Source organism: Brassica oleracea, chromosome C3 (genome assembly GCF_000695525.1).
Source record: "Brassica oleracea var. oleracea cultivar TO1000 chromosome C3, BOL, whole genome shotgun sequence".
In the NCBI taxonomy this organism is placed as follows: domain Eukaryota; kingdom Viridiplantae; phylum Streptophyta; class Magnoliopsida; order Brassicales; family Brassicaceae; genus Brassica; species Brassica oleracea.
The window spans coordinates 51,759,009-51,780,372 of record NC_027750.1 but is presented as its reverse complement, the minus strand read 5'-3'; the positions used below and the strand labels follow the sequence as shown (position 1 = coordinate 51,780,372).

Here is a 21,364-nt window from a genome sequence, read left to right as displayed (position 1 = left end):
GATTAAAAAAATTTCTTACTGCACATGGTGCAGGAAAACACCTAGTTTGCGAAGTAATTTTGCCACATATCCTCTCTACAATCAATTTCACAAAATAAATATGACATGACTACTGAAATTGATGACATGGCTTCCGAAAAAATATGACATGGATAATTTTATTTAATGTTGATTTATATTTTGTGGCAAACTAATTAGAATGTGGTAATAATTCATATATTACATTTAATATTGATATTTCTTTTTGGTAAACTTTTTTAAAATATGGTAATAGCTCATACATCATCTATAAAATAAATATATTCATATATAACATTTCAAATTTCGAAATATTATTATTTTTTGTATAATTATACAATTTGTATTACTAAAGCTTTCAAAAATTTCTACAATTTTTAAAAAAATTAAATATCTAATTGTAAAATCACTCCTTATATATCTACAAATTTTATAAATATTGCTTTGGCTAAATTTTTGATAATTATACAATTTTTATTAGTTTTATTCAAATTGATTTAATATATATCAAATCTATATTAAATATTAAAAAGAAAATAGTAAAATATATAATATTTAATAAATTTATTTTTAAATATAAATTAGATTTAAAAATTTTTTTAGTGCACATGGTGCAGGAAAACACCTAATAAAATATAATTAAACTGACTATTATTTATTAGGAAGCAAATCTTAATTATTGGTTTAGGGTGTTTTTTAAAAGGTAAATTACTATTATATAATTATATAGTTTAGAAAAATAATTTAACACGTCATAATAATTAGAGTTTTCACAAAAAAACACATGTCATAATTTTGAATTTTTATTGTAATATGTCTCAATCATGTTAATTTGTAAATATTGAGGAAAATTAATCATCAACTTTTATAAACAAGCCTTATGTAAAACGAAATAAGATGTATGATCCCAATATTTATGTATGATCCACGGTTAAATATTACTAATATTTGTATGATCCCAAAAGTAGAAAGGCGTACAAGGATGATGGAACTACGGCCGATAAGTCTATGCAATGTGGGTTACAAGATTATATCGAAAGTTTTGTGTCAACGACTGAAACTTTGCCTTCCCCGATTAATTACAGAGACTCAATCGGCTTTTGTGGCAGGTAGATTAATATCGGATAATATTCTTATAGCGCAGAAAATGTTTCATGGTCTGAGGACAAATAAGTCATGTCAAAATAAGTTTATGGCCATTAAAACGGATATGAGGAAGGCGTATGATAGGATTGAGTGGAGTTTTATTGAGGCCCTCCTTAACAAAATGGGTTTTGATCCTCATTGAATCACTCTAGTGGTGGAATGTATCTCCTTGGTTCAATATAAAGTCCTCCTAAATGGCCAACCGAGAGGCCTTATAATTCCCCAGCGAGGGCTACGTCAAGGGGATCCTTTGTCTCCTTATTTATTTATAATGTGTACTGAGGCTTTAACTGTGAATATTAAGAAGGCGGAAGCTACGTCAAGGGGATCCTTTGTCTCCTTATTTATTTATAATGTGTACTGAGGCTTTAACTATGAATATTAAGAAGGCGGAAAGGGAGAAACAATTAACCGGTATGAAGGTAGCGAGAGCTTGTCCGGCAATCTTTCATTTGCTCGACACTTTGGGCTGAAGCACAGATAGTTACTGATCAAACAAGGGAGAGCCAAGTACTGACCAGTAACACATTAGAAGCTACAGGACGTTGGTGTTTTATAGATGGTTCATGGAAAGAAAATGAACTATTTTCGGGACAAAGATGATATAGTACCTTACCGGGTTTTGATGGTTTATTAGGGGCAAGGAATGTAAGGGCTTGTCTATCATCTCTTCACTCGGAGGTGGAGGCGTTGATTTGGGAAATGGAATGTATGAAGAACTTACGACAGTTTCAGGTTACGTTTGCAACGGATTGTTCTCAATTGGTGAAGATGGTTTCGGAACCAGAAGAATGGCCAGCATTTGAAAGCTACCTAGAAGATATTAAGCTTTTACGAAGAAGCTTCCACAACTCAGATATCATCTATGTACCCCGAACGGAGAACCTACGGGCGGATAGCTTGGCACGAAGTGCTAGGAAACAACCGTCTTTCGTCGTTCATATGGATGCGGAGTTGCCGATCTGGTTTACAGAGTCAATATGAGTCTGTAAATGTGTTGTTGTCAAAAAAAAAAAGATGTATAATAAGATATATATATATATATATAGCTGTCATTAATGGAATCCTAAAAGGAGAATATAACTAGAGGAAATAAAAAAGGGAAATTTGAAAAAAAAAGAACAAATTAACTAAACTATTGTCCCCTTAGTACAAAATCAAAATTTCCCACTTTTTGACTGTCACTACCCTTTTTGTTAATAAAAATTCATATCATTATATGTACAATGCAAATTTTTTAAAAAAAATATAAAACATGCAATAGTTAAGCATGTGCATATATGAAAAAATATTTTTTGATTCAAAAAAATGTTGGAATGTTAAGTTCAAAAATGGGATAAAAGAGTTAGATTGTCAGATCTACCATCTACTGAGATTTAGAAAATTCAATCTAGGTAAGACACATTGATCTACCATCCGTAGAGTTCGTTATACACTGCGAACACAATGATGTACCAACGAAGAATGCATAATACACCAGAAACATATACATCTAGTGTGGAAGAAAAAGAAATATACAGTTCCTTCTATGTCCTGTATTTTTGGTAGATCATAGGACATACTAAATATTCTTATATCTACCTTGTGAGAACATACATTCTACGATGTCTTCTTTTATCTATAAACACAGTATTCCCTATCTACGTGTTCATCTCTTTTTTAACCTTGGTAGAATGTATGTTCTACAAGATTTTTAAACAAAATCCGAAAATTATGGAAAAAACGGTTATGAAAATATTCTCTAAATCTATTAAATCTTTTTTATTTCCTTTTTAAAATAATATTGCCTAAATGTAAGTCTTCATCGTTACCACGTTGATTTTTGATTTGCATCGTGGGGCTTCTTCTTTTCCTAGTTGGGGGCTTCATCTTTTCCTAGTTTTTCCAAGCTTTTGTCTCCCTAACATAAGAAGATGCACATCTATGCTTCTTCTGGTTTGTGGAAATCGTCCAAAAGAAGTGGATGGAGATTTCTTGTTGATGAAGTAAAAGGAGGTAGATTACTTACTTTGGACACCAGCAAAACCTTCGACAACCTAAGAGTTATGGTTTGTGAAGACTTTGGAATCGATGTAAACATGGTCAATATCGAGCTGAGTTACTTACCTTCTGATTTGGTCATTGGCATCGACTCAGCACCTGTTTTCATCACCAATGATCGGCAACTCAAAAATTTTCTTACCTATGTGAAGAACAAAGCTTCGACGCGGTTATGTGTGTGTATTCGATCTAAGGCCGAGACAAGCAATATCAAAGTCGATTTGAATTTGAATGAAGAAGCTACTGAGTCGTCTAACAGACAGGAAGAGTCTATGTCATTTGAAGTTTCAGAAGAAGATGTTGAGGTGGATGAAAGTGATGATGATTGCAACCGTGAGAAATATATGATCAATGGAAAGTCAGTTCGTTTTTTTCTCGTTGATGTTGTGAAGAAGGGTCAACATTTTACTACAAAAAACGCTTTGAAGGCAACAATGGAAATATGTGCAAAGAAACATAATTTCGACTACAAGGTTGGCAAATCGGATAAAACAGTTTGGTACGTTCGTTGCACGGATGATGATTGCGGCTGGCGTGTTCGCGCAGAGGGATTAACATGTTCTTCATATTTTATCATCAAAAGTATGTACCTGTTCATTCATGTTCTCCATCATCAAGGAACCACTCAGTTCGGACGTCTTCATCAAAAACAGTTGGTAGTCTCATTATGCATAAGTACGAAAGTGTCAAGGAAGAGCTGAAACCTAATGATATCATCCAGTTTATGCGGAATGATCATGGAGTTGAAATATCCTACTCTTTAGCTTGGGATGCACGTGAGTATGCAGTTAATGCTGTGACAGGCATTCCGAAGAAGGGTTATGAAAAAATTCCCAAATACTTGCAAATGATGAAGGAAGCTAATCCAGGAACACACACATTTTATGAAACTGATAGAGATGGGAGATTCAGTTTCCTCTTCATCTCATATGGTCAGTCTATTCGCGGTTTTAATGCTGGCATTCGGAAAGTTATTGTTGTGGATGAGACTTTTTTGAAGAGCAAATACAAAGGAGTATTACCGGTAGCTACTACTTTAGATGGTAACTCGGACCTATATCCTATTGCATTTGGATTTGTCGACTCAGAGCATGACCGCTCGTGGGAATGGTTTATGAGACAACTTAATGTTGTCATTGCTGATCATCATAGTTTAGCTTTTGTGTCTGATAGGAACGCCTCCATTGCTAAAGCTCTTGCGAAAGTGTATCCGCATTCTCATCATGGAATTTGCATTCACCACTTGCTGAACAATGTTGTAACATATTTCAAGGGTAATGGTGTCGCTGGTTTAGTTGCAAAGGCTTCTAAAGCTTATCGAGTAGCTGACTTTAAGAAGATGTTCACTGCTATTTTTGGAATTAGTCCTGAAATTGGAAACTATCTAATAGAAGCTGACGTGAGTAAGTGGCCTCGCTGTCAATTTCCGGGTTACAGGTATGATGTTAGGACCACTAACCCTGCTGAATCGATAAATTCTGCTTTGCGTTCGCCAAGAGAGTTTCCAGTTATACCTTTGTTGGACAGCATAAGGGAAATGATGACTCGTTGGTTTTTCAAGCGTAGAACTTTAAGTTTTAAACACACGCAGCCACTGACCATTGCGGTGGAGAAGAAGATTAACCGAAGGATTGAGAAGGGTAAGAAGTTTCAGGTTTCCCCAATTGGCGATGACAGGTTTTTGGTTCAAGGTGACACTTTTGAATGTTTGGTTGACATGGTCAGAAACACATGTTCATGTGGGAAATTCGATTTGATGAAAATCCCATGCAGGCACGCCATAAAAGCAGCTTTCAGTGTAGGCAAACAAGCGCACACACTTACTGACGATATGTATACCACTGCTTCATGGAGATCGGTCTATGAGGAAACAATAAATCCTATTACTGTTCCGGAAGATTCATGGATTGTCCCATCTCACGTTAAGCAAGCAAAAGTACTTCCTCCAGAGAGTAGAAGAGGTGCAGGTAGGAGAAAGAAACGCAGATACAAGACAGTTGAAGACAAGATCCATTCGTCACAAGGAACTCAACGCTCTAAACGTCGAAAATGCAGTTGATGTGGTATTGTTGGTCACAGTAGGTCAACATATGATAGAGCAATATAGGATTCAAGCCATTCTGTTCAGGCGAGTTATGTTTCAGAGTTGTTTCTAGTATTATCTTTGTTTCATCTCGAACTTGGTTTTTTCATGTTGAACTCAGTTTTATGTTTTTTTGCTAAAATCCAGTATTTGCTTCGTTTTATACAAGTTATTTGATTATCAACAGAATGTTTTCTGTTAAAATCCCTTCTTCATATGCAAGTAATTTGATTATCAAAAGAAAATAGAATATCAATCTGATTTGATCTCCATGTTATTTGATTATCAACAGAATGTTTTCTGTTAAAATCCCTTCTTCATATGCAAGTAATTTGATTATCAAAAGAAAATAGAATATCAATCTGATTTGATCTCCATGTTATTTGATTATCAACAGAATGTTTTCTGTTAAAATCCCTTCTTCATATTCAAGTTATTTGATTATTAAAAGAAGTTACAATATTAATCACGTTTCGAACACAGACATAAAATACTAAGCATGGATCCTAAACAACCTACATCTGCCAAATTCTTTTGCTTCATAACTTCTTCCTACACTGTCTTGTTCAATGAACTTCTTAGATCCTCAATTTCTTTGGCCATTCTCGAGTGTTGTTCATCCATCTTTTGAATCTCGTCAAACAAAGCCTCATCGACCCATTAAAAAAGATGTTGTTCTTTCTTTCTCTAAATCGAAACATAAAAAGTCAATTGCGACTTAGAAGAATGAAAAGTAATTAGGGAAGTAATTATTTATCAGAATTACCTGTAAACCAATCTCACATCTGAAGAAACGTCTGTATGGGTTTTCCTCTGTTTTTGAAACATAAGTGACAATCCCTTTCCCATACCAACATCTGGAAGGAATCCCTCCATTGTTAATCATGTTCATTTTTTTGAAGAGTGAACGAAGGAGAGGAGAAATAAACGATGAGATAAGTAGGGTTTCTCGCCATTGGTCTTATATAAGTTTATTTTTAGGGCAAATCATGGTTTAATCGGGTCAAGTTTTTGGGTCAACTTGCACGTGTTTTGTTATTAAGTTTTGTATTGATTATTAAGATTTGTAGTCTTGGTAGGTTTGATATCGTCTATGGATTAGTTTTGTTTCATTTAGGGTATAGTTAGAGGTTGATATCATGTGTGGCTTTGTTTAGTTTCATTTAGGGTCTAGTTTGTTATTGTGTATGATACCACAAATATTCAAATAAGACCAAAAACATAGAGAGAAATTAAACTAAAAAACAGAGTCGTTGTTAAACTAGAGATTCAAATACAATACTAAATAAGAGATTCAAATATAATGCTAGTCATAATGGTAATAGCCTCATAAAATTGTAACTACAGGATCTGTCGTGGTATTAGGAGGAATAAACTGTGACATTCTCGAAATAATGACAGGATCATTAGCAGCTTCCCATAGGTCATAAGCAATCTTGAGGTGAGCTTCACGAATGTTGTCGTCATTCACTAATGATAAGTCCATGCCTAGAAGATGGCATTCAATGTGCTTCAGCGCATATACTCCACAATCACTGCTAGTCTTGTTTAGGAAGGGCATTGGGGTGTAAGTGACATCATATGGCTTGACGATTAGTTTACTCTTCGAAGATTGCACAGCTTTGACAATTCTAGGGATGAGATGTGCAAATGGCTCCAAGTCCTTGTTGTGTTTCATTCTTCCACAGCCGAAGACCTCTATTGAACGAGTAACAAAGTTCACGCACATAGAGATCCAGTGGTTACTGTGCACAAGAAGAGGCAAATACATGCGACTGACATCAAGATCCCACATTAGTCCTGTTCGTCCGTGTGCAGGAAGTTCACCAATTCCGTACTGGTGGGGCAGTCCTTGCACCTTGTAACCTTTTCTGTCTTTCTTGAAATCTATGTAAGAATTCTTCATTTGATTACTGAATAAGCAGCTCATGAAGGCTACTTTGGATTGATTCCATCGTCCCAAAGAAGTCGTCTCACAAAATAAGTACAACATAGCATCAATTTCCTGAAAGTAATGATACAAAATGAGTGAGTTGGCGTACAGAAAATAAGAACAAACTTATTTATAACTCACATCGTTCTGCAACCACACTGCAGGTCCCATTACACGTGCTGCTAACTCATTTGTGTACACAGAAGATCCAATTTTGAGGTGCCTGCGATACAAAACATAGTTAAAAGGTGGTCGAATTTGATACAATAAAGCACGCCAAAAACTTACTGTTTGGAAGTTGAACACCACTTCCTTAATTTGACCCATGAGTCCTCAGGGACAAAAACTAATGAATGATCTATGTCGTTCACCCGGTCCTCAGGTAAGTCTGTATCTTTGAGACTGAGTGTTTTGTAATCCGCAGGCTTAAATGATGATAAAGGAGTACTAATTTTTACTGCTTCTTCCGGCGAGCTTTTTTGTGAGGGATCGAAACCTCTAACATGTGATGCTTGAGAAAGGTTCCCCACGGCTTCTTGTAAATACTCTCTGGTCCCCATATCTTTATTTTTCGATGATTGTGACAAATTTTTCAAAAAATCCAACATATCATCTGTTTCAATCTCCTGTTAATAACACCCAACATAATATTAATAGATAAAACAGACAAGGACAGAAGAAAAGAGGCAAACCACAGAAAAATTACATTACAATAGAGTTAATTAAACAAGTCATAGTCATCAGTTCGCTTCATATCAAACAACAAAATACATTACAATCTGATATTACAAGCAAAGTCCAAGGACAGTACACAAAAGTCAAGAGAAAATTAGAACACAAGCAATTTCGTCTGACATACTACAAAGCTTCATTTTGTGGTTACCTTTCTTGGCCGAGGGCTACGACGAACCGTAGGAGGAACCCCAGTCTCAGCTGCCTTGCCTTTGCCTTTTTCCTTGGCTGCTGAAGGAGACAGACTCTGTGATGTTTCTCGCCATTGGTCTTTCTCCATTCTTGCTGAAGGACACAAAATCTCAGAGGCTCTTTCTTTTCCCATTGTATCTGACGGACCCGAAATCTTAGACACCACTTCCTTGAGTTGAGCCATCTCTTTGTCGACCTTGTCAAAATGCTCTTCGATGTCTTTCTGCACCACCTCCTTTAAAGAGGTGAATAATCCTTCAATGAAAGTCTTCATCTGACCAGAGATACCACTGTTATGTTCAGCCACCCATTGACAAAGCAATTGTTTCTTTCGGGCTTCGGCACCAGGATCATTTATCTTACGCTTGCCCCTTCTTGCAATAACAACCAGTTCCTCTACATGTGATGGTTCCTCCACATGGGTTTCTGTGACATATCCGACATCAACTCCCTCTTCTGAATCAGACAGCTCCACATTTCGAGGCAAAGCCTGAACTTCCCATTCAAATTCTGACCAATCTTGTTTGGCATTGATCAGAGCAACAATACGTCCAACTCTTTCGTCATTCTTCTCATCTTCCCTGAAGAACTGATCACTATCAATCACATCCGAGTTCCCAGAAGCATATATAAAAGGGAACAACTCTCCCTGACAAGAACAAACTGAAACAACAAACTTAATGTTTTTGATGACTGAACAGATTATAAATAGAAGAAAGATAATTACCTTATCGAAGTGCGACGCCAGGCTACTGATATCTTCGTAAGACACTTTCTCACTTCCTTTCCAATTCCTACATCTCACTTTGGTAATGTTTTTGTTGAACTTTTGACCCACCATAGTACCAATGTCGGGGATTGCCTCCATAACCCATATCTGAAACACAATGGAGAATCCATCCAGCACGTAATTGTTCTTCAGATGTAGATCTTTGGTTGCTTTACGTATTGAATCAATCAGCTCATCATACGCATGAAGACCCCAAGGAAACATCCTCATCTTACTAAAATCCATCACCAAGCGGATGTATTCTAGAGGGATAGAAACTCTATCATCCTTAGCTATGAGGTATCCTTGGATAATACAGAGATACACTAGCCTCACCCTGTCCACATACGTCCACTTGTTACATACTTCAAGATGCTCAGTCCTTATACTCAATAAGCTGATCTTCCAGTTCTGCTTCAACACCCTGCTCCAAAACCCCTTATCATCCTCCCAATCTTCAAATTCTATGTCAGGTTCATCCTTGAACTTGAGTCCAGTCACAACATAAATTTCTTGCTGTGAAAACCTAAGAGGCCTACTTGCAAATACAAACCACAGCTCGTGAAGCTTGGAAACCTTGAGCTGCTTGCATATGAAGCTGTGAATAATCTTCCCTGAGTACATGAGCTTGTTCTCTAGGATTGCCAGAATTGGACCAAAGACCGGGTCTTGCAAAACTTCCTCATATTCATCCTTGAGAACACTTCTCACCATATCCAACGTCCTATGCCTACACGTATTGTTAATCTTATCAATCTGGGTCTCAGCTCCTTCTTCAAGAATGCGTTTTGGAAACTATTAAGCCATTCCTATAAAACACGAACTCAAAAACATCAACTTGTTAGCGAATCTTCAGACACGGCAAAGAAACAGAGTCAAAGCTACTCAACTATACCCGATTGACTCACTTCCAAACGCTTACGAGAGACATAAAGATACTCAACATTAAGATGTTTTGTTTAAATTCATAAAACTCACAATCAACTCAACCCAAAACTACAATCAAACTATTATACATGTAAAATAGCCCATAAAGCCCACAATCAGCTCAACCCAAAACTACAATCAAAACCGTAAACATGAATCAATTTCCTTTTTAAAAATTCAATCACCACCAAAATAAAATTCAACCTTAAGACTGGTTATTGTCTGAAAATGCACTCGTAGAACTCTTACATTATCATTGGAACATATCATTGTCTAAGCTCAAACAATGGACTTTCACAATTTGAGTTTCTAAGCCATTTAGTAATTTATTAATACATGTACATCAACAAAATCACTAAACTAAATCAAATAAAAAAGGGGATCTCAAAACCTAACCTTTAATTTTGGGAAAAGAGGAACCGAGATGAAAATCGAACACCTACTTGTTCTTAATCTGTGATGAAAGCTTCGTCCGCCTCTTGCTAACGCTCATTAACGCTGTCGGAGAAAACAAGTTCAATTAGGGTTCATAGAGAAAACAAAGTTGGAGAAAAGAAGCGTCTTAGAAACAGAAAATACCACAGAGGAAGGAGGAATGAGGAAGGAGGAAAGAAATATGGCACGACAACTAAGAGTTCACCGGCGAACCAAGACGCGCCAGACGGAACACGTTGATGGCAAACACGGAAATCGCCTTTCTCGACCTTCGACGGAGAGATGTTGGAGACGATTGAGTTTTGATTTTTTTTAACTTTATTTACATTTACTATATCATAATATAACTCAATTTGGAAATTACTTATGTTTTTACATTTTAACCTTTATATTTATAAATCTGGACAAAACTGGATTTTACTTTTCATTAGTACTAAGGGGACAAAGATTAGTAAAAGCATTCTAAGGGGACAATAGTATAGTTAATTTGTTCTCTTTTTCCAAATTTCCCAATAAAGAATGAGGACTTTTAAATAAAAAGTATTTAATAAATATATCGGTTGAAAAGTTGAAACACAAAAGGAAACAAGAGCTGGTTGAAGTTTCTCAGAACTTCACTTTAGAGCACCTTCTCTCCGCATGCAATCTCATCGCTTTCTTCTCTAGCTATTCTGTCAGCCCAAACTCGATCTCCACTCTCCTTCTCCAGCTTCACTCCCAAAACTCTATTCTTTTCCAGAACCAGAACCAGAATCCCTTATCTTCCTTCTTCTGTGTTTGCTTCCCATCGACCCGTAAGATTCGATTTTTCCTTTATTTAGTGGATTCGATTTTTTAAATTGTTTTCGTGTAGACGATTCAGTTTATGGGTTTTGAACAAGGGGGTTTGTGCTGTTTTGTTCGTTGCAGGTGGGTTTGTTCAAGGGATCCTTGCATTTTTGTGGATCTTGAAGCCTTTGTCGAGGTAAAGATTCATGCTTTAGTCTTGTGGGAGGCTTAGTTAGGAACAGATTATTTTGTTGCTAATTAACTGATTTAATCTTGTGGGAGGTTTAAATTGATTGAGATGTATCTTCGTATTTGGGTTAACTGAATTTTGTTGAAGAATGTATATGTTATAAGTTATACTTAGAGAAGCTAGCATCAAGTTAAGAGCTTTGTGTAATGAGTTGTTCTAGTGAATGATCTCTGTTAAGTAATTATTTTTAATGTCTTGATAGTTCTGCAAGGCTTCTATTCGTGTGTGTATTTGCTTAATAGAATAGTATCATCTTGAAGCTCTTATGCTTGTTCTGTTTCGCTTGTCTATACATGTGTGTGTATTTGCATAATAGATATTTGCATAATAGAATAGCATCATATTGAAGCTCTTATAAGATCTGTCTTTAACTTAACCTTGTACATAGATTATTCATTTTGTTCATTAATTCATTCTGTTCATCATTCTTTTGTGAGTCCTCTATTGGTGGTTGAGCTTGCTATGACACAAGATAAAACACATCACCTGTCTTGGAGAAGCAACCATTACCGGCGCCTCTCGGTAGGGATGTTAAAATGGGTTTGAAACCCACATGCCTAAATGGGTTTTGAAAAAAAAAATGCTCATTTAGACCTAATTAGCTGTTCGGGTTTTAAATGGGTAACCCTTTTAAGACCGTTTATTAAATGGGTTCTACTAAAAATTAATGGAGACCCTTTTAACCCATTTAACTTAATACAAGAGTGAATTTTATGAATATTCATATTGGACCATAATATTAAGCTTATAGCCATTCTACAGGAGAAAGTCTTTGATGGGACTAGTTACACCCAATATTGCCAGGAATAACCCTGTAAGTGCGTGCGCGTGGTGGGGAGGAAGAGGAGTGAAGTTAAAAACACATGTGGTCAATTGCTTTTAAATGAACCTGTTCTATTATGTATAACAAAAATGAGACTATCATATATTCAATTTAGTATGCCCACATTTTGGTAAAAACCATAGACCTCCAAGTTCGCCTTGTTGTTTCCACGTTCTTATGTGCGGTTGAATAAGGTTCCAATTATATAGGTAGGAGGTGACTCAAACAAAACTATACTATACAATATATGGTATACTTTAGGCAAAAAAGTCAGATCCTCAATACATACAAGCAGTGTAAACAACTAATTCTACTAACATACATTGCTAACAAAACAAAAAATAAAACTTGTGAATTTATGGTGTCCAAACAATAAGACTGTAATGTTGTGGGCACACATTTTTCCGTTTTATGCCAACCCGAGGTCAGAAGACTATACTTTATGACATATAATATGGTTATAACCAATCGAGGTGCATCTTTTCGTAGAGGTTGTGCGCAAAACGGAAAAAAAACATGAGTTACATGGGAACGTAATTAGGAAGAAAGTGTTTGCATTACTGAGGAAAGGAACATATATGTATGCATGTTCTTCTATGGAAAAATGTTTAACATGCGGCTATACTATATTTAATATAGTATGGTAATATTAGATTTGAATGTTTTTATCCAAACAAGCTGACTGATACTATACTACATTAGTAATGTAATAGTCTTTGCATTTAAGTTAAATCGTACTATTATATAAAACTATCAAGCTTTGGTAATGGCGAAAGATAAATAACTACAATGCGTTAAACTGAAAATAAAATACAATCCAAAATAATACAAGAGATGCGCAGGAAACAGAAGTCGAAAGTGGGCGCTTAAGGAAAAGTAAAGGAAATACGAAAAGTTCCAAGTCTCGACTGAAGAAAGTTAAACATTAGGGAAAACATCAAGTGGGTTATTACGGGAGTTGGTCTGGGTTAAATGTGAAGAAGACTTCAGTTGCATATGTTCTAGCTGCAGTTTCAAGTGCCTCTTCCGTCAGGGGCGCACACTGATTCATGCAGTGTGAATTCCATAAGAACAAGCGCTGCAACACACGATAAACCTGTGAAATGGAGTGCATTGTGTGTAAACATACAAACCAACTTGATGACTATTTCAACTATTCTGGCATATAATATGGTTATATATATCATAACATGTTCAATTCAATATATATTTATATGTACATATATCAGATAGTATAGTAAACTATGCTAAGACACACCCCTTGTAGAGTATATTCCAACCATTTTCCAGACATTATACTGAAGCCATCCACACAAATAAGCACATGAATGCACGTCTAAATGTATAAAGTGTGAGTACAAAAGAAATATGTGAAATAGTAGAACCACACCATTGTGACTATACTATGTACTTTTTCAACTAGTATGACATCTCATTACATCAGTATGCAGGGTAGAACTATTTGCATACATTATACAGAAGCCACACACACAAAACAAACATGCAGGCAAGTCTAAATGTTTATAGTGCGTATGCAAATGAAACATGTGAACTAGTTCAAGTAAACTTGGGTAACTATACTATTTACTGTTCTCATATAGTATAGGAGATATAACTTTCACTTAACTTTTCTTGGAAAGTATGAGTCTCGTCGTTTTGCCGTTAACCCCTTCAAACCAGATCTGAAAAATAAACGGTGAATTCGATTTCAGATAAAACACAAACTGATCGGGTTGCTTAGACCTTGATGTGATGTCAACTACAACTATTAATCCAAACCGGAAAAACCTTGATTGCCACCGTTCGCTCTTCAATCGCCTGCGCCGCCGTCACTTTTGAACTGCCACTGTAACCCTAACTTTTTTATATGACACAACACAGATCGCTACCACCGGAAGGGTGAGAGTTAACTCTTTTCTATTTTCCAAATCAAACTCACAATTTCTCTTTCAACATCTAATTTTTTTGTCGCATGCGGGGTAGGGATTTCAAAATTGAAAATAATTAATTCATTATTTTTTTGTGAAAAAATGTGATTGTGTGTTTTTGACGAAAAACTTGATTTTACGGTTTATACGGAAACACACATTTTAGAGTTTTGGCGGGAAAACTCGATTTTCGGTTTTGGCGTGAAAATTCATTTTATAATTTTGGCGGGAAAACTCATTTTCACGTTTTTGGCGGAAAAATTTGGTTTTACGGTTTTGGCTGGAAAACTCGATTTTACGGTTTTGGTGGGAAAACTCGATTTTGTGATTTTGGCAGAAAGACTCGGTTTTACGGTTTTGGCTGGAAAATATTTTACGGTTTTAGCGAGAAAACTCGATTTTGTGATTTTGGCAGAAAGACTCGGTTTTACGGTTTTAGCGGGAAAACTCAATTTTGTGATTTTGGCCGAAAGACTCGGTTTTACGGTTTTGGCTGGAAAACTCGATTTTACGGTTTTGGCGGTAAAACTCGATTTTGTGATTTTGGCAGAAAGACTCGGTTTTACGGTTTTGGCTGGAAAACTCGATTTTACGGTTTTGGCGGTAAAACTCGATTTTGTGATTTTGGCAGAAAGACTCGGTTTTACGGTTTTGGCAGGAAAAATAGATTTTACGGTTTTGGCGGGAAAACTCGATTTTGTGATTTTGGTGGAAAGACTAGATTTTACGGTTTTGGCGGGAAAACTCAGTTTTCCGTTTTGGCGGGAAATCTCGATTCTGTGATTTTGGCAGAAAGACTCGGTTTTACGGTTTTGGCGGGAAAACTCGATTTTGTGATTTTGGCCGAAAGACTCGGTTTTACGGTTTTGGCAGGAAAACTCGATTTTACGGTTTTGGCGGGAAACTCGATTTTGTGATTTTGGCAGAAAGATTCGGTTTTACGGTTTTGGCGGAAAAACTCGATTTTACGGTTTTGACAAGAAAACTCGATTTTGTGCTTTTGGGGGAAAGACTCGATTTTATGGTTTTGGCGGGAAAACTCGGTTTTTGGTTTCGGCGGGAAATCTCGATTCTACGGTTTTGGCGGGAAAACTTAATTTTTGATTTTGGCATGAAAACTCAATTTTGTGATTTTGGCGAGAAAACTCGATTTTACGGTTTTGGCGGGAAAACTTTATTTTTAGTTTTGACGGAAAAACTCGATTTTGTGATTTTGGCGAGAAAACTCGATTTTATGGTTTTGGCGGAAAAATTCGATTTTCGATTTTGGCGGGAAAACTCGATTTTACGTTTTTGGCAAGAAAACTCGGTTTTGCGTTTTTGGCGTAAAACTTGATTTTCGGTTTTGCGGAAAATTTTGATTTTACAGTTTTGGAGGAAAAACTCGGTTTTACGGTTGGCGGGAAAACTTAATTTTACTAGGATAATTTTATTTACGTTTATATAATAAAAATTAGTTAATTTTTTCATTTGTTTCATATAATTTCTGCTAAGAGAGCATAAAGTTAAAAAAATTCTAATTGAATCAACAATAGTTTAAATGAGTCTAAATGAATTTAAATGGGTACCTGTAATTTTCGCGGGTTCTAAATGGATACCCCTAATAGACCTATTTTTAAATGAGTCTACTTGGATATGGGTTCTAAATGAGGTAGGTCTTAAATGGGGTGGGTTTAAATGGGTTAGGTTTTACCATCTTAACATCTCTACCTCTCGGTGAGGTAAATTTGCCAAACTTTGTCTTCTTCAAGTCTTACATTTTCCTTTATTGCTTTACTGCGGATGGTAGTTAATAGATGAGGTTAATAAATGCTTATTAGAGTTAGGTTATGGTTAGCTAAAACGCGTGTTATCAATGGTTGGTTTAGTTTAACATTAGGACTGTGTGCAATGTAATAAATATGGTAGATTCATGTCAACTCATCTTAACTTAACTCAAATCCAAGAGTAAAGTCGAATGCTTCTTTAGGACGTGTGTGATGAATGCTTCTTTTTCTTCTCTTCTATTAAACCTAAATCTTCTTCTTTCTCTCTTCTCCACATTACTACTTCTTTATCTCTTCTTCACATTACTTCTTCTTTCTCGCTTCTTTCAGATTACTTATTTTTTCTCTCTTCTTCAGGATATGGATTCTACGAATCCATATAGTCATCAGAACTCGAGTTTTGTTGATCTTTTGAGCAGTCAACAAGAGCCGTTTCGGTATGAGGGTTTATCACAACTCCCTATCTTTAATAGTCAGTGTACTGTAACTTCAAGCTTCGGTGAAGACACACCTACCGAGCGCAAAGAAAGGAAGAAATGAACTCCCACAGAGGACGTAGTGCTCATAAGCTCATGGTTGAACACGAGCAAGGATCCCGTGGTTGGCAATGAGCAAAAGGCGGGAGCAAAAGGCGGGAGCTTTCTGGATACACTCAATTTGATGTTTCAGAGTTCTTATAAGGAGAAGACACCGGAAGTTCACATGTCGATCTCGATTTTTCTCAAGATATGCCTACAAATATCGCCAATGTGATGGGTGCTCGAACTAGAATTCGTGATAGACAAATGCATCAACAACTAAAAGCTGATTTGGTTGAACATATATGACGTAAATTTGGACACAACTGAGCTCGGATGCTTCTTTCAAATTATTATCGCTTATTTTACTAGTCTTTGTTTTTATGTTTTTATTTTAAAATCTATGTTTAAAATATTATCTTTCAATATGTTTTATTTAATAAAAAAATTAATCTAAAAAAAAAATCTTATTTTTTTTAAAAAACCTTTAATTTAAAAACTACCATTGGAGGCACAAAATTGGAGGGTTTCTTAACGAGAGTTCTTAAACCCATTTAACTACATTTAAATACTAAAATATTCATTAAAAAACACTAATGGGTTTTTTTGGATAATGGTGCTCTTAAAAAGCTGTAGAATAAATAATAAAACAGGAAAAAGGGAAATTAACTAAAATGACAATTAGAAGCCTAAGAATAATGAACAAAAATACAATAAATAATAGGTGGAGTTTAATTGAATTGAGTAACAAAAGAGGAAGCGTGGAGAGGAAGTATTTGCAGTTCAAGATAAGCTAACGTCTTTAAAGAAAAAAAAGAAAGAAAGTCGTTATATATAACGAGGCAAGGCAAGTGCAAGTGGTTCGCCTATTCTTCCATTCCATTTTAAAGTCCCAACAACCTCTTATCGACACGAAGAAGAAGCAGAAAAAATGGAATCGGAAGACAATTCGGAAGAAACGTTGGAGTTACTCCGCCGATGGAACATTCCGGCGAATCCACCGGAGAAGATCATCGACTCCCTCTTGGTTGGGCCATGTAGCAGACCGATTCGAAAGCAATTGACCAAGAGCGACGTAAACGGAGAAGAGCTGATGTCAGCAATGAAGAAGAAGTTTCTGCCGCTGCTCGATGAATCAGAGATTCGCCGCCACGGGAAGACTGTTTCGTTGTACGGACCAGACGGGAAGCTTCTTCATGATACGGAGACGTGGATTACAGATTCGCTTGTTGATTCGATTGCGGGATGGAGGAAATTCGTCGGCGATTATGAGCTCAAGGAGAATTGCGATTTCATCACTGTTTGGATGTTTATCCACGAGGAGACTCATGAGATTTGCTTCGCGATTGAAGTCAAATCAAAGACAAAGAGGCTACTTTAGACATAAGAGTTATTCATTGCCTAAAAGCTTTTACGCTACTTTTGACATACTATATGTTTCAGACAATAAAAAAATTCTAAATGTAGCCAAACAAATTTAATCTTATCATATCAGTACTGAAGCATCAGAAGTTTATTTGAAGCGGCCAAAACAAGGCTTAGAGGAAAGGTTAATTTGCAAGCTTATAGCATTTGAATCCATCCTCTTCCCTTGCCTCACATTTGTAGTGTCCACTCGTCCAGCTCTTATCCGCTTCTGCAACCGTGTTTTACCACCAACCCAGACAACAAAGAGGGACAACTCTGTTTCAAATGCTTGAACCCTTCAGACTTCACTACGGCTGCACAAAACACATCACTTCTTTATTAGCTGGGTATTCTCTTCAGGAATAATATCTCTCATGTAATACAAAGAAGAAAAAAAAGAAGAAGAGAACATGATCATTTATACAAGGAAAAAAAAAGAGTAGTTTGGGTATCTTTATACTTATACTTCCGCTTATGTCTTACCAAAATCTCAGTACAGCTCAATTTGTAGGTCAATGACAGATCTTAGCAGCACCCTTATACTTAATAGTAAAGCTAATTCTACGCAGGACCTATACATATTACATGAGCATACTGTTGCAATTGAAGTAAGAAAGGAAAAAAGGTCTATTATACTGTTGCAATCAGTATATATGCTAAACAAATTCTAAGCACAAGGCTTCTGAGCTTGTAAGAATCAATCACACATGCGAATACAAAAAAAGAAAAAAACATCCATAGAACTAATAGGTAAGCAGAGACATGTTTCACTATATGTCAATTAGTTAGTAACAGATGCCATCTATTCCCATAAAATCTCAACACCAAGAATCGAGGAGAGACTCGTATGTAAGGGGATACACTGATACCTTTACAGTTGCTTGTATTGAAAAGACGCGGTTTAAGACTATGATCAAGTTGATGTGTTGCAAAGTGCCATTTTTTCTTAGTTACACACACGACCATGCATCAATCATGTGGCTTTCTACGTGTATCACGATTCAGATGTACAAGAAAATTTGAAGAAGTTAACTTTAATCATAAGAAGTGAACGCTGGAACAGTAGCAAAGCAACAAATTCTACTATACAATGGAATACACAAGTGCATAATGATCAGTAACTGCAAACACATGCAAAGCAAATATGATCCAAGCCAAAGATATAACTAGAGAAGAGTTGCATTTAGTCTTGGCCTTTTAAAAAAGTTATATGTGACAAAAAAAAAGGAACTGTATGCAACAAATCTAAGGTTGTCCTGTAACGTCAACAAAACCGGAGTTCGTTGTTCCTTGTACGCATTCAAAGTCAATTAAGATATGAACAACCATAATGGGTTGGCCCCTGGAACAACCAGTAGAATCTAGGCACACTTATCATCTGAGCAATACTAAAACCCAAAATATCAATGGTCGCTAGAAATTACCGAGATAGCCTTAGCCATAGGAGAAAGGAATGCGGAGGACTCTTTGAAGAGATAATCTGTTGGCATATATAATACCAAGGTCCCAGATGTCTCCCTCCTCAGACATATCATCGCCATTGTATCCGTCCGCCTACTAACTGGCCTACCTCGAGAGCAAACAGTGTCTTACTCTAGATTTGTTCGATAAACGCCTTGCTCTTTCTAGTTTTTTTATGAGAAATACTTGACTTTTTTTTTAATTCATAATCGAGTTATTTTTTTTTTGTCAAAATTCATAATCGAGTTAAATTTACAGTTTCCATAAGAGCCACGCGGATGCTCTTTACCCGACCCGATTTGTTTTTTTTTTCTACCGTCATTAGTTAGAAAATAGTAAACTTGTTTTCCCAGTAAATATTTTGTTTTTAATGAAAACTGAATAAATCATTTTTATTAGTAAACTGAATAACCGATTTACGTATTATTAGTTATATTTATTAAAAAAAATACTGTAAAATATAAAGATTGATTACTAACAAAAAAAAATAATGTTGACAAAACCTCTAGTAAATATTTGGTTTTTTAATGAAAACTGAATAAATCATTGTGCAATTGGTCAAATCTTGTTGGACTTTTTGCAGAATTGACTTATAACTTAAAGTCAAACACAAAACTAACCTTTTTTTTTTTTGAAAATTGGTTTTGCCCTATTCACCCCACAAGTTCATATAATTTACGAAAATGCCATCAATTTTTTTTTTCTTTTTTTTTCGAAAATGACATTTTTACTCTCTCACCCTCATCATCTTCAAGTAATTACAAGATTACCATTGTCATCAATACCACAACCACCATGAACAACCAATTTGAAGCTCTTAATGCTCCCAAAATCGATTTACCCTTCTTCTTTTTCCATTCTTGTGAACTAAACACAACATATCTCTCACTTTCTCTCCACAATGAGCTAAAAAACCCAAGAGTTTGATTCTAAATTTTTTATGGTTCATAGAGTCATAGAAGCTAACGATTCTGGGTGGGTTACTTTCGTTTGTGATTCTGTGTGCTTGGAGAAGCCTTATGTATGCTAAGGAACTTATCTCACCAATTTAAGGTATGACATCGAGTTTTTTTCCAGATCTGTTCGTCAGACGACTTACTTGGGAAGTCGTCTGGCTGTAGACAACTTACCTGGAAGTCGTCTGGTCAACGCAGAGGTTATTTTTGCAATTGACTTTGAAATCTGTAACCTGAGACGACTGAAAGTTAAGTCGTCTGTTTTTGTTTGGTTTCAAAAAAATTTCCAAAGAACCTAGACGACTTACATTTCAGTCGTCATAGGTTAGTTTTGCATTTGACTGGATAATTTCAGAAGTTTGACTTCCCCAGACGACTTACATTTCAGTCGTCTGGCGAAAATTAAAATAATAATATTTTTTTAAAAGTAGACGACTTAACTGTAAGTCGTCTACTTTTAAAAAAATATTATTATTTTAATTTTCAGTAGACGACTGAAATGTAAGTCGTCCGGAAAAGTCAAACTTCTGAAATAATCCAGTCAAATGCAAAACTAACCTATGACGACTGAAATGTAAGTCGTCTAGGTTCTTTGGAAATTTTTTTGAAACCAAACAAAAACAGACGACTTAACTTTCAGTAGTCTCAGGTTACAGATTTCAAAGTCAATTGCAAAAATAACCTCTGCGTTGACCAGACGACTTACAGGTAAGTTGTCTACAGCCAGACGACTTCCCAAGTAAGTCGTCTGACGAACAGATCTGGAAAAAAACTCGATGTCATACCTTAAATTGGTGAGATAAGTTCCTTAGCATACACAAGGCTTCTCCAAGCACACAGAATCACAAACGAAAGTAACCCACCCAGAATCGTTAGCTTCTATGACTCTATAAACCATAAAAAATGTAGAATCAAAATCTTGGGTTTTTTTAGCTCATTGTGGAGAGAAAGTGAGAGATATGTTGTGTTTAGTTCACAAGAATGGAAAAAGAAGAAGGGTAAATCGATTTTGGGAACATTAAGAGCTTCAAATTGGTTGTTCATGGTGGTTGTGGTATTGATGACAATGACAATCTTGTAATTACTTGAAGATGATGAGGGTGAGAGAGTAAAAATGTCATTTTCGAAAAAAAAAAAAATTTGATGGCATTTTCGTAAATTATATGAACTTGTGGGGTGAATAGGGCAAAACCAATTTTCAAAAAAAAAAGG

General features: G+C 35.8%; 2 protein-coding genes across 2 annotated transcripts; one reads left to right on the top strand and one right to left on the bottom strand.

Annotated features, from left to right (window-relative positions):
- Positions 1-6,614: 6,614 nt before the first annotated feature.
- On the bottom strand, positions 6,615-9,627 carry LOC106330881. The gene is made up of 5 exons (XM_013769277.1): positions 8,872-9,627; positions 8,104-8,793; positions 7,509-7,846; positions 7,362-7,443; positions 6,615-7,292 (listed from the first exon to the last, which is right to left on the bottom strand). Exons 1-5 carry the CDS (start codon positions 9,625-9,627, stop codon positions 6,615-6,617), a joined length of 2,544 nt encoding a protein of 847 aa, XP_013624731.1.
- Positions 9,628-17,259: 7,632 nt separating this feature from the next.
- Positions 17,260-17,709, top strand: LOC106330880 (putative B3 domain-containing protein At4g03170). The gene has a single exon (XM_013769276.1). The coding sequence runs from the start codon at positions 17,260-17,262 to the stop codon at positions 17,707-17,709; it is 450 nt and encodes a 149-aa protein (XP_013624730.1).
- The last annotated feature ends 3,655 nt before the right edge of the window (positions 17,710-21,364 follow it).